The sequence below is a fragment of the Tachyglossus aculeatus genome, chromosome 17 (genome assembly GCF_015852505.1).
Source record: "Tachyglossus aculeatus isolate mTacAcu1 chromosome 17, mTacAcu1.pri, whole genome shotgun sequence".
NCBI classification, from domain to species: Eukaryota; Metazoa; Chordata; class Mammalia; order Monotremata; family Tachyglossidae; genus Tachyglossus; species Tachyglossus aculeatus.
In genome coordinates, this window is record NC_052082.1 from 23959436 (window position 1) to 23973924 (window position 14489).

Here is a 14489-nt window from a genome sequence, read left to right on the forward strand (position 1 = left end):
TTCAGTGTGCTCCAAGAGAATGTCCAGTACGATTCATCATGCACAGTCTTGCTCAGAGCAAATAAGCCATTAGCTAAGGCTTAGAAATGCTTACGTGATAGTGAGGGACTATTTTAAAAATGAGATTCAGTGTAGTGGAATGCAACCTATATAACGAGTTCCTCCCTCCTCAACCCAAATTTGTCTCTTTGGTTTCATGTGAAAACATCCTTCTGTCCTCCAGGAAGGCCTTGATTATTTCAGGTGATTGGGTAGATACTTTAGCTTGGATGTTCCAAAACCGCAAATGATCAACAAAAAGGCCCCAATTAGAATTATGATCATTTAGTGTATTAAACTCTTCCGAGTTTAAACTCTTCTCTGCCAAGCACTGAGGTAGATACAAGATCATCAAATTCAAACTCTATCTTTATTCCACTTGGAGCTCACAATATAAGAGGTGGGGACAATAGTTATCTCCATTTTATAGATCAAAAAATAAAAATAGTAATAACTGTGGTATTTGTTAAGCCCTTACTATGTGCCAAGCTATGTACTATGTACTGAGATCTGGGAGAGAAGCAATAAGATCAGCTGAAGCATAGTCCTTGTCCCACATGGGGCTCACAGTCAGGGGGAGAGAGAGTAGGTGTTTAATCCCCATTTTACAGATGAGGAAAAGTTAAATAACCTGTCCAAAGTCTCAGAATAGTTAAGTGGTGGAATCAGGATTGGAACGCAGCCTCAGGAAACAAGTCTAAAGAGTTAAAATGACTTTCCCAAGGACACACATGTGGCCAGTTGCAGATCTGGGATTAGTACCTGGTCTCTTGACTCCTAATCATGTGCTCTTTCCAATAGAGCATTCTGCAAGATTATAAACAAAGGTAGGCGAAGCTGGAGGGAGAAGGATAACCAAGGGATATCTGTTTCCAAGGGTTCTCTGGTGGGTCATCATGTGTAGAATGGGCAGAGGAATCAGTTGTTTGTTGAATGTCTATAGTATTCGTTGAGCTTCTGTTGTGCACAGAGCACTTTACTAAGATCATGGGAGAGTCCAACAAGGTTAGTAGATATGATCCCTGCCCAAGGAATCTACAATCTAGGCTTGAGAGAAAGACAGTAAATAGTATATGGATGAAAGGAGGAAAAGAAAACATTATGAGTAATGAGGGGTGTAGTTGTACAGAAGTGCTATACAATGAGCAGTGTGGCTCAGTGGAAAGAGCCCGGGCTTTAGATTCAGAGGTCAATCAATCAATCGTATTTATTGAGTGCTTACTGTGTGCAGAGCACTGTACTAAGCACTTGGGAAGTACAAGTTGGCAACATATAGAGACAGTCCCTACCCAACAGTGGGCTCACAGTCTAAAAGGGGGAGACAGAGGACAAAACCAAACATACTAACAAAATAAAATAAATAGAATAGATATGTACAGGGTTCAAATCCCGGCTCTGCCACTTGTCAGCTGTGTGACTTTGGGTAAGTCACTTAACTTCTCTGTGCCTCAGTTCCCTCATCTGGGAAATGGGGATTAAGTCTGTGAGCCCCACGTGGGACAACTTGATTACCTTGTATCTACCCCAGTGCTTAGAACAGTGCTTTGCACATAGTAAGTGCTTAATAAATGCTATTATTATTATTATTATTAAGCTAAAAGAAACAACCCCAGTGGATTGGTGCTTAAGCCGAGGTCTGGTGGGACTCAAGAATGAGACTGAATAGTTGCCATAAAGTCAGATTGAATCCATATCTAGGCACACAAAGCAGAGGCAGTGACAATAATGAACATTTGGGTTATACCTCCACTGTGCCTTCAGGTCAGATGACTTTGTTTAGATTCCTAACAGGAACATTCCCAGGGATCCTGTCCTTGTTGATGCATAAGTATTTGACCATAATGATTATGGGTTTAGGAGGCCAGATGAAACTGGAGGTTATTGGTTGAAGAGGCCAGACTCTTTCCAGCTTCCCCTGGCCAAAGATGCCTGCACCATCCACCACCCTGTTAGACCCCTGGTGCTCTCTTGAATCACACCAATTCGAAGGAGCATGGCCTAATGGAAAGAGCTAGGGCCTGGAAATCAGGAGATCTGGATTCTAATCTTGTTTCTGCAACTGTCTGCTGTGTGACCTTAGACAAGTCACTTAATTCTCTATGCCTCCATTTTCTCATCTGTAAAATAGGGATTGAATCCTTTCCTATTCTCTTTCCTATTTAGCGTGTGAGCCCCACCTAGGTCAAAGACTGTGTCCAACCTGATTATCTTGTATTCATTCAATCAGTTGTATTTATTGAGTGCTTACTGTGTGCAGAGCACTGTACGAAGCGCTTGGGAAGTGCAAGTTGACAACGTATAGAGACGGTCCCTACACAACAATGGGCTCACATTCTCTGTGAGTAAGTGCTCTGCACTCAGTAAACGCTTAAGAAAGACCATTATAATAAACGAGTAAAACGCTGAGGGTCGGGGAATGAGGGTCAATGTAATGGATCATTCTTGCAGCATCCCCCTGGCCTGCCTTCCTTTAGAATAAGAAGTGGTGTAGGGGGGGCGGGGAGGACATGGAGCCAGGTTCTAGGAGATAGACACCGAGTCCATATTTGGGTATTGGATTGAATATGAATGTGGGCAACAGGCAGAAATCTTCCATTCTGGACCCTATTTTTATATACCTCTCCCCAGCCTCTAAGCCCATAACACCCAGTCACCTGACCTGGTTTGCTCACAGCTCTCTCGGATCCCAGAAATCAGGAGGGACACAGAAACAAGGTTGGGAAGGGAGCTCCTCTAGGATTGCTCTCTTATAGATTAGTTTACCATACAAAATGAGGCTATGAATGAGGCCAGATAGATCTTCCCTTTCCTTCCAAGTGTACAAGGCTGGTTGCAGACTTAGATGATCAGGTAGCAATGTGGGAAGAAAATATAATTCCTCATCTTCTGCATCACTGAGTTAACCTGACGTTTGTTTTATAGCCCGGAGCCCAGTATTCTCCCACTTGTCAACTTCTCTCCAAGGACTTTGGACCATCAGGGCCTACAAAGCTGAGGAGAGATTCCAAGAAATGTTTGATGCTCATCAAGATCTTCATTCAGGTTTGTAAAGCACGGGGAGCAGTTTGATCCCACAAAGTCTTTGCATCAATTTCTGTCATTTATCCCACAGACTGTCTAGATTTAATCCATCATTCAATCAATGGTATTTATTGAGCACCTACTATGTACACTGTAAACTTAGTACACTGAACTAAGTGATTGGAGAAGTACAATATAACCGAGTTGGCAGGTATGTTCCCTGCCCACACGAGCTTACTGTCTAGAGGAGTAGACAGAATTAATATAAACAAATATTTATCAAGCTTTTTACAATCATAGGAGGCATGTTGTCTGTACCAAAAGCAGTACCCTCCCCAATGATATTTTAAAGTACTCTTCTAATTTATATTAAGGTTTATAGAAGTCCTATAGGATCCCTTTGATAATGCAATTTGAATCAAATATCCCTACAGTTTAGTTGCATTTGGTACAACTTTGTTGTCTGCTCATTCCTTCATCTTCTTGTCCTAATTGATCCATCTAGAGGCTTGGTTCTTATTTCTGACCACGTCCCGGTGGTTTGCTCTACGTCTGGATGCCATCTGTGCCATCTTTGTCATAGTCATTGCCTTTGGTTCTGTGATCCTGGCGAAAAGTAAGTTCAGATGGTGAGAACTATCTACGGTATGATGACAATGTATGGTTATGTTTACAGTTCTTCCATTAAACTCTTGCTTGTATGTCTAAAATCAACGTATATACACGGGACTTTTTTAAATGGGTTTTACAGAAATACTAATAATGTGTTTCATTAATATGAAAGCAGGGTGATTAATTTGGATGAGACACTTAGTGGTTGATCATTACCTTTATCTTGTACAGTAGATGATAATGGCATACACAGATAGATATATACAGGCACTCTCATCTTAAGTTGAATATTACCCTGAACCATTCCTAATTGCATCTGATTGCATGGGAAAAAATGAGTCACAATTCATTCATTTTAGAGCCTTATAACCTTTAAGCATGTAGAAAATGGAAGCTGTAATATTAGTTGGTATAGGACTTCAGTTCACAAAGATTTGTCATTAGAGCCTCTCTATCAGTAGTGTATTAAAATGGGTTTTTAATGGATGTGAAAAACCTAGTACAGCTTTGGTTTAATTACCCGGGATTGAATGTATCTCTTTCCCTGTCTCATCCTTCAGCTCTGGATGCAGGAGAAGTTGGCTTGGCATTGTCATATGCCATAACTCTCATGGGAATGTTTCAGTGGGGAGTGAGACAAAGTGCCGAAGTTGAGAATATGGTAATGCTTATCTTAACATATTTAGTCTTTTCAAGTTTCCTTGCTATTAAGTGACATAAAAGCAATTCTTGTTGAAAATATTAAAACTGTTATTTTTGCATTGAGCTAACAGAGGTTTTTTGGGATCCTTTTTTCCATCTGGTTAAAGTTAATGCAAAATAAAATGCAACACATCTTTTTCTTTCTTCTGAACGCTTTGTCAGCAGGTTTTATATTATTCACAAGCAGTCTTCAAATGTAATGGATTTCTCTGTAGGAGGCTGGTTCAGAAATACCAGGGAGGATATAGCCTGTTTAACTCAGCACACTATTCTTTAGTGTGATTCCTGATATATAATTCCTGGGGTATAAAAATTGATTATTCAGGGGGTGGATTGTCTGGTTCCTGGATTAACCAGTACTTCTGCCTTTCCTAACCCTGTTTTTGTTTCCTGCATTTCAGTTCTATCAATTCCCACTTTAGTATCTAATGGAAAGAGAGAGGGGCTGAAACTCAAGCGAGCTAATTTTATTGCTTGTTAGGTGCTGGTTATAAATGTTTGATGGAGAGGAGTTTGAAATTAATGGTAAAATGGAACATTTGGTAGTGTGGGCGGGTGGGTATCTGTATATTATTCTTTTTGCCCTGTCCACTATTACACCACTGGAGCTGGATGCTCCTGCTTATTTTAGCCAAGTCAACAATCAAAATTATGGCATTTCTGAGGGATCCCAGAGCTTTTTTAGGGATATTAAATTCCAACAGATGGAAGGAAAGCTCTCTAATCAGACTTGTTTTTCATAATTAATACTGTTTTCCACCTTAAAAATAGGGCAACATCTTTCACTGGATAATTTGTCTTTCAGATGATTTCTGTGGAGAGAGTCATGGAGTACACAGAACTTGAAAAGGAAGCCCCTTGGGAATCCAAGAAACGACCACCACAGGAATGGCCCAGCCAAGGAGTGATTGTTTTTGAAAATGTTAATTTCACATACAATTTAGATGGCCCCCTGGTACTCAAGCACTTGACAGCACTTATTAAATCAAAAGAAAAGGTTAGTTTGTTCCCTCAAGCCAAATCCTTGGAGAAACTGCTGCTAAAAATTGGATGTTATGCATATTATCGAGGGTACCTATAAAGTAGCTTTAGATGTAATGAAATGTCAGAGGCTCAGCTTGTCCAGATATTGAATATTGGTCCTGGCCCGGCACCACATAGAATTAAGGGATTCCAAATTGCAGTATTCCTTTGCTGTCCATGGGTTTAAGTAGGATCTCATCACTCAAGGACACCAGACCATAGACTAACCTAAACCCATTTATTCCAATAACCTTCTATAATGTAGCTCACCTGTTTAGGAGGGGAAATTTTCCTCAGAAAGAATAGGTAAAGAGGGACAGGGAAAATCCATTCATTCATTCATGCAATTGTATTTATTGAGCACTTAAACTGTGTGCAGAGCACTGTACTAAGCACTTGGAACAAGGTAGCAACATAATCCAAAGTCTAACATGCCTCTAAGATATATGTTATTATATTCAGTATGTCCCATATGTGCATGAAATGACCACCCAGGAAATGAAAACTCAGACCCTGAAGTGACTGCTTCTTAAATTCAAGTCAATATGTTTTTGGAAGTGAAAGAACTTTTATCTCACAGAGAACGCAGTTAGTGCCATAAAGCAGCATACAGTACCCTAGAAACGAAGAAAATAAATTTTCTTCCCTAATTGCCCAGATTATTCCTAGAGATCATTTTATTCCTTTGGGGAAACTTGGCTTCTAATTATATTTACTATTTATTTTATGATGGATGATGTAAGGAACAGTACTACTTCGCTCCATTAACTTCTTTTCAAACTCTGTTTATGTATTGGGAATAATTGCAAACATAAAATTGTACTATTTTGGAAATGACTTTAAAGTTTCCCATTAGCTCATAATAGAAATTGATTAGAAAGCCCTTGGAAATATAAGAAACTGATTAGGAATAAATAGCCCAAAAAGTGTGTGAACCCCAAATGAGTAGATTATCTGAGGCTTTTAAATATTTGAAGGTAATTTGAATTTGAAGTTGTGAGATTTAATATTACAGTACTTTTTGATTTGGTCCTTGATCTTTTGCATTCATTCACTCATTTGAGAACCCTATCGAGAAGTTTCAACAATGGTATAATTTCATCAAGCCTATGCCCATTTCTTCCTATAACCTTCTATAATGTAGCTCACCTGTTTTGGAGAGAAAATTTTAATGGGAGAGAATGGGTAAAGAGGGGCTGGGAAAATACAAAGTCCAGCAGAAAATCTATTTTCTTGTTACTGCCCTTTTCACGCTTTGGTTGACTGCTGGAAGTTTCAATAAGCAGTAAAGTGTAATAGGAGTTAAGTGTTTTATTCATAGAAAGAAAAAGGTACTAAAAATACAGAAAAGAAATAAGAAAAGTGCCGCCCAAGTTTGCCTTATCAATCACTAAACACTGGCCGCTTTTTTCATTAGGATGCTTTTGTGGTTGATTCCATCATTTTAGAAAGGACTGGACAAATTTTAAAATATGCTCTAATTCTCGGGGTCAAGGGATTTGGGGATGGGTTTTTTTTAAGCCTATCATATGTAGTTCTGGGGTAAATACATTTCACCGTCAATTTATTAGACTTTGTTAAAATCTAAAAATGATTGGGTTTGAACATTTTCTCCTCTTTTCCATAATATTTTCTCCTTCCAGATACAAAAAATAATCTGTGGTGGGTGGGGTTTTTTTTGCCTCTAAATCTGGATTAGGGAGTGTAAATAATGATGCTTGAGAAGCAAATAAGAATGAAAAAATAATGTCTAAATTGAAATAAAGTAATGGAATATATAAAGAATGAGTAGGATTAAAATGAACTAAAAGCTAATAAAAAATAGCAGATTCCAATTGTAATTAATGGGCATCTACCATTTACTTGTCAGTTTATCTCCTGAAATAGATTCATATCTCTTATTGTCAAGAAAATAAAGTCTTGTCATATAATCCCATTGGGAAAAAGTATGACTGAAGAAAATGTTTGTGTGTTTATAGACCATTTTATTTATTATAGCGCTTTTAGTTGCTGTCACATTTTTTGGAAGGAAACAGACATTGTTAGGTGAAGAATAAAATTTAAAAACATAATGGTGCCTTGTGAGTGTTTCCCACACCCATGTCTCTGTGCAGTCGTGCAAAACTGAATTGTTTCCTGCCTTTCCTCCTAAAGATTTGAGAAGCACCATGGCCTAGTGGAACATGGCCTGTTCCTAGGAGCCCAGCCCCTCCTTACCCATTCTCTCCCATGAAAATTTTTCCTCCAAAACAGATGAGCTACATTATAGAAGGTTATAGGAAGAAATGGGCATAGGTTTGGTGAAATTATACAATCTAGACTGTGAGCCCATTGTTGGGTAGGGACTGTCTCTGTATGTTGCCAACTTGTACTTTCCAAGCGCTTAGTACAGTGCTCTGCACACAGTAAGTGCTCAATAAATATGATTGAATGAATGAATTGGTGAAACTTCTCGATAAGGTTCTCAAATGAGTGAATGAATGCAAAACATCAACACCATGGCCTAGTGGAAAAAGCACATACCTAGGAGTCAGAAGACCTGGGTTTTGCCAGGTTGGCAGACCTGGCTCTGCCAACATGCCTGCAGCGTGACTTTGGGTAAGTTACTTAACTCCTCTGTGTCTCATTTTTGTGATCTGTAAAATGAGGATTCAATACCTATTCTGCTTAGACTATGAGCCGCACGTGGACTGTGTTGACCTGATTATCTTGTATCTAACACAGTGCTTGGCACATAGCAAATGCTTAACACATACCATAATTATTATGTACATAGAGAAAACTAGCATGTATGGCTTTAGATAGGTTGGCTAAATGCTGCATTTTCCTCCTCACCCTTTGTTCCTGTTTTTCTCTTCTCTCACATCTCCAGATTTCTCTCCGTCTAGATTCCTCAATATGTGTGTTGACCTGCCTCATCTCTCAGTTCACCCATCTTTGTCTTTATTTGTCCCTCTCTCTGTCCTTGTTCTGTCATTCTCTCTCATTCCCCCTGAAGGCCTTTCCTCAATTTCTTATCTCTTTTTTCTTTGCCTCCACCTTCCAATGTTCCCGTCTTCCCTGTTGCTGCCATGCTATTTCACCTTTTTCTTCTATGTTCTCTCTGCACTTTTTACCCCCGTCCTTCTCTATCCAATGTGTATCACTCTCCCAGGGACCTTTTGTCACTTCCTGTCTTTTGATTTTTTTCCCTTAAGTAGTGTACTCTTCTCTCTGTCCATTTTCTATTCTTTGTTCCTTTCTTTCTTTCTGCCTCTCACTGTTCTTTTTCACCCATTCTTCCCCCCTACTTCTCTCTCTTTCTCTCCCCCAGCCCTGACCACGCTATTGCAATTTCCTGTGTACCTGCTTCAATCCCCTCCCTTTCAGCAATGGAAAATGGAGCTATGACAGTTGCAGCAGCAGTACAAGTGGCTGAAGTGGGGAAAGCTGGTGTTTGTCCTTCATCTCTCTTCCAGGACAATTTTGGCTACAGTCCTGTTTCTAATAATAATAATTTTTAAAAATTATGGAAGGTCTTAAGTATTTTCTATGCTCCAAACACCATACTAAACCATAGGGTAGATACAAGATAATCAGATTGGACAAAGTCCCTGTCCCACATGGGGCTCATATCTAAGGGGAAGGGAGATGAGGAAACTGAGGCACAGAGAAGTGAAGTGAATTGTCCAAGGTCACACAGCAGGCAAGTGGCAGAGCCAAGATTATTTCCCAGGCCCCCAAACCACCAGGCTGGGTTCTCTACCTAGGTTCCAGTGTCTCAGATTCAGTAAGAGGCAACATCACAAGACCCCTTAAAGTTGATACCTGTAAATATATAGTAAAAATATATGTACTGTAAAAATATATATACAATATAATAGAATGTAATATATACTGTAAAAAATATATGGCCACATAGTGCTGTGCTGGATGTCGTAAAGAGTTAGTGAATGAGTAACACCCATTGTCAGCCTATTAATAGGAAGTAATAGTGTTTCCAGTGTGAATCCAGGTTTCTGCTTCACTGCAGCAGCGTTCTCAAATGTCCAACAAATATTTTAGCTTTGAAAAATGCTGAGGAAGTTAGGTGACTTGAGTCATCAAAAGACCTTGATCGTGGACAGTTAATCTCTGCTTCAGTTTTCCACCACAGAAATGGTACTTTCCACATACTGTCCCCACAGGCATGTTAGGAATACTAATCAGTTTGAAAGTGTTATGGCTTTTTAGATGATAGGCCCAATCTAAGCATCAAATATTATTCATATTGTTGTTGTCTTGGGTAGCTACTGATCTCATTTTCCAATGCTAAATTTAAGATGGCTTTCAATCACTATATCAAATCAGTCAAATTTCTTCCAAGGAAGTGCTGAAACCAGGGAAAACTCCTTAGTCTAATAGCTAAGTGAAAGAGGCTGGTGAGTATCAACATTGTATCATTAGAGCACTAAAAGTGGTAGTAGTAGTATTTATCAAGTGGTTACCATGTGCAAATTATTGTACTAAGCTTGGGGAAGGAGTACATGGATGAGCATTAGATAGGGTCCCCGGGCCCCAAGGTCCTTATAGTCTAAGAATAAAGTGAGGGAGGCAATGGAAAAATAAAGGAGAAAAGAAAACAATAAAACCACAAAGTCAGCATATAAGGTGAGGACAGAGATATATAGAAAATTATGGCTAGAAGAACAGACTTTTCAGGTTGTCATGGCTCAGAGTCCAACGGCCCCAGCCACAGTGACTTCCACAGCCGTGGTCTTCCCAACATCCTGCAGTCTGTGGAAATGGCCTGCTGCCGCTGATTCTGCTTCTTGGCCAAAATAGAGTGAGGCAGTTTGGGAAGGAGGTCTTAGGATGGGGCGGTGGGCTGGGCGGGCAGGATGCTGCCCAGTTGACCTGGTCATCAGTTTGGCTGTCAAGTGCTTTGGGAAGTTGAGACACTACCTTGTCTTTCCCGCTGAAGAGCATTATGATGGGAGATGGCTGTTGGTTTATTTTCAAAGTACTGCACAGGACCTGACTGTCTGAAAACTGCAGTTAGGTCATTCATCATCATCATCAATCGTATTTATTGAGCACTTACTATGTGCAGAGCACTGTACTAAGCGCTTGGGAAGTACAAATTGGCAACATATAGAGACAGTCCCTACCCAACAGTGGGCTCACAGTCTAAAAGGGGGAGACAGAGAACAAAACCAAACATACTAACAAAATAAAATAAATAGAATAGATATGTACAAATAAAATAAATAAATAAATAGAGTAAAAAGTGTGTACAAACATATATACATATATACAGGTGATGTGGGGAAGGGAAGGAGGTAAGATGGGGGGATGGAGAGGGGGACGAGGGGGAGAGGAGGGAAGGGGCTCAGTCTGGGAAGGCCTCCTGGAGGAGGTGAGCTCTCAGCAGGGCCTTGAAGGGAGGAAGAGAGCTAGCTTGGCAGATGGGCAGAGGGAGGGCATTCCAGGCCCGGGGGATGACGTGGGCGGGGGGTCGATGGCGGGACAGGCGAGAGCGAGGTACACTGAGGAGATCAGCGGTGGAGGAGCGGAGAGTGCGGACTGGGCTGTAGAAGGAGAGAAGGGAGGTGAGGTAGGAGGGGGCGAGGTGATGGACAGCCTTGAAGCCCAGGGTGAGGAGTTTCTGCCTGATGTGCAGATTGATTGGTAGCCACTGGAGATTTTTGAGGAGGGGAGTGATATGCCCAGAGCGTTTCTGGACAGAGATAATCCGGGCAGCAGCATGAAGTATGGATTGAAGTGGAGAGAGACACGAGGATGGGAGATCAGAGAGAAGGCTGATGCAGTAGTCCAGACGGGATTTCTCTTTTTCCAATAGTATCCGTAGTTTTTAAAAGTTTTTTTAACTAAATGGGGAAAAAGTCAAAATTTCTGAATTACCAGCACAACCTGGAGGTTTTTAAAATCAACGTCTTGATGGGTGTCTCTACAGGTTGGAATTGTAGGAAGAACTGGAGCAGGAAAGAGTTCCCTCATCGCTGCACTTTTTCGTTTGGCAGAACCCGAGGGCCGAATTTGGATTGACAAGGTCTTGACAACAGAAATTGGACTTCATGATTTAAGGAGGAAAATGTCAATCATACCTCAGGTATGTGTTAGATTTTTTTTTACTATGGCCTATTAATAGGAGCTCTATAAGTTGAATAACTTTTCATTTTCTTTTCTTCCCATTCTTCAGCAGAAGTGCCTTTTAGCAAGGATTGATTTTATTTAAACAGAGAAAAACCCGTTGTTTAGTTTGATTCCATGAAAACAGAATGCTAAGCAGAAGGATGCTTAACATTGTATAGTTTCCTGCAGGGAAAATAAGTGCATTAATATATTCCCAAAGGCCAGAGTAATTGACCCAATCAAATATACTTTTAAAGAGGATTAAAAAAAATGAATGTAGTTAACACTGTTTATTGACTTTATATGATCAATTAGCAATATGAAATGTACTATTTTTGAAAGGTAATTCATTTAACCAATGAAACAGTAGCATATGTATACTTTAAAAAAGTCCTCACTGTTGACATTGCCAAGCCTAAAGTTTGCATACATAAGTTTAACACACATCATATATTGCTAGGCTTAAACTTTTTTGATTTTGGTACTTATAGCAAATATCCACCTGTTTTAATTCCACCTGTTAGTATATTTTGTTACCCTCAGCTTGTACTCAAAGGGCACATTGATTGCGACAGGCCAGGAAATTTGTCCCTGACTGTTTACTGCACTGCTCTAACCACTTGAGGGGTATCTTCAGTGCAAAGCTCATAGCTGTGAGGTAAATGTAAAGCCACTAGACAGTGGACCTATATATGTATATATGCCCAGTGCATAGAAAAAACAGTCAATCGATAGTATTAATTGAGTGCTTACTCTATGCCGAGCACTATACTCAGCACTGGGGAGAGTATGATAGAGTTAGCTTACTGTGTGCAGAGCACTGTTTAAGTGTTTGGGAGAGTACAGTATAACAATATAACAAACACATTCCCTGCCCACAGTGAGCTTAAAGTCGAGAGGGAGAGACAGACATTAGTATAAATAAATAAATTACAGGTACAAATTAAAGAGTTAGTAGACACAGTCCCTCCCCTTGGGGATTTACAATCTAGCAAAGGAAACAGACTACCTAAGTGTTTAGGAGTGTACAGCCTAGTGCATAGGTGATGTGAAAGTGCTGAATGCGTGGGGATATGAGAGTTAATCTAGGAAGCCTTCATTCATTCAGTTGTATTTGAGTGCTTACTGTGTGCAGAGCACTGTACTAAGCTCTTGGAAAGTACAGAGATGCCATTTTAGTAGAGCTTTGAAGATGGGGAGGGTAGTGTTGCATTGGATGTGAAGGAAGATGGAATGGTAGACAGGAGCTAAGATCAGCTTTAAGTAATACTAGCTCTAAAATTCAATAGCTCTCTTGTGGAAGAGTTCTAAAAGAAGGTCAGGGTTAAAGGGGGGGTGTCTGTAGATCATGTTTACAACCAAGCAGTATTTACGAGTTCAGTGGGTATTACAGTAGTCGTGATTCTATATAACCTGAATCCTCTGTTTGGGATCCTCAAATGAGCAAGATGCATCTTGGTGAAGCTCGTTGCTTTTGGTCACGTTGTAATTAAGTATAGCAGCTATAAACAAAGGTGACTGTTCCTAAACTGTAAGCTCTGTGAGGACAGGGATCATGTCTGCTTATTCCGCTGTACTCTCCCAAGCTCTTAGTACAGTGCTGTGCACACAGTAATCACACAGTAGCATCATGGACCGAGTACTTTCTTGAGTTCCCTGAAGTTGTCACAGCTCTAGACTGTAATCTCGTTGTGGGCAGAGAGCGTGTCTGTTAATTCTGTTGTATTGTACTCTCCCAAGTGCTTGTACAGTACTGTGCATGTAGTAAGTGCTCAATAAATACTACTGATTGATTGATTGAGCTGTAAAGCCATATGTAGTTCATCAAATGTTTCTAGAATTTGTCCTCACTAAATTATATAAATTAAGGCTTCGGAAATCTCTTTCTGGCTTATTTGTCTGGAAGCGTTTCCTGTAATTATCCTTTTATTTATTTCTCCTGTATCTACATTCATCATCTTCCCTCCAAAGAGAACATCATCAAATTTTCTGTATTTTCCCACCTGCTGAAGTCTCTCTGCTCTCAAGAGCATGGCCTAGTGGAATAGAGCCCAAACCTAGGAGTCAGAAGGACCTGGGTTCTAATCCCTGCTCCACCACTTGTCTGCTGTGTGAATTTGGGCAAGTCATTCAACTTCTCTGTTCCTCAGTTCCTTCATATGTAAAATGGGGATTAAGACTGTAGTCCAGTGTGGGACAGGGACTGTGTCCAACCTGATTATCTTGTATCTACCCCAGTGCTTAGAACAATGCCTGGTACATAGTTAGTGCTTAATAAATACCACAGGTATGAAGAGCAGAAGAGACACCCATTCTACCTCCTCTTCGACCCTGTTCCCTTGGCACTGTAGATTACTTGGGGAGTCCTGGAGAGAGATAGGATTTGTCTCTAATGCTGTGAATTAGATCTGGGGCAGTCAATCTGCATGGGCTTTGGGAAAACTTAAGGCTCCTGGGGGCCCTGAAGCTGTGAGACCATGCTGAGCAGGCATAAAGCCAAACCTGACTAGGCTCAGACCAGCTCCTCCCATCACAGCCTGATTTTTTTTTTCAGGCCAGGGCCCTGCAGGTTCTGTTGCCTGGACTGGACCAAGCTATCCCTGGAAGGAGCTAGAACCTGAAAAGAAGCAGGGCAAGCAAGCCCGGCCAGCTTGCCAGCAAGCAAGCCAGGTCTCAGATTTTCAGTCTTGGCAGGGCTGTAGACAAGTCCTCAAGGACTCCTTATTAGTTTAAAATAATCCTTTCACCCATCAAACAATGTGAACACTCACTTGTATGAAGCATTTCCAGTGTGTGAAGCACTGTACAAATATTGAGTGGATTGTATTACTTGTGGCCCCTGTCTCACAGACGTTAACAGTATAAAACAGAAAGATAAACTCCAAGGGAGAGAGCGAAGATAGTGGTAGAGAAAGAGAGAAAGGGGTTGAGAAAGAAAGGGAGAAAACAAATGGACTAAAGTCAGCCAGTTGCAAACA

General features: G+C 40.5%; 1 protein-coding gene across 3 annotated transcripts in view; it reads left to right on the forward strand.

Annotated features, from left to right (window-relative positions):
* The window catches only part of ABCC4 (ATP binding cassette subfamily C member 4), a 228512-nt gene that overhangs the window by 169849 nt on the left and 44174 nt on the right, over positions 1-14489 (forward strand). For all 3 annotated transcript variants that reach the window (XM_038759284.1, XM_038759286.1, XM_038759287.1), the window contains 5 exons: positions 2962-3081; positions 3566-3676; positions 4233-4333; positions 5180-5371; positions 11333-11488. In XM_038759284.1, the coding sequence (XP_038615212.1) occupies positions 2962-3081; positions 3566-3676; positions 4233-4333; positions 5180-5371; positions 11333-11488 (680 nt within the window). The remainder of the gene's footprint in view (positions 1-2961; positions 3082-3565; positions 3677-4232; positions 4334-5179; positions 5372-11332; positions 11489-14489) is intronic.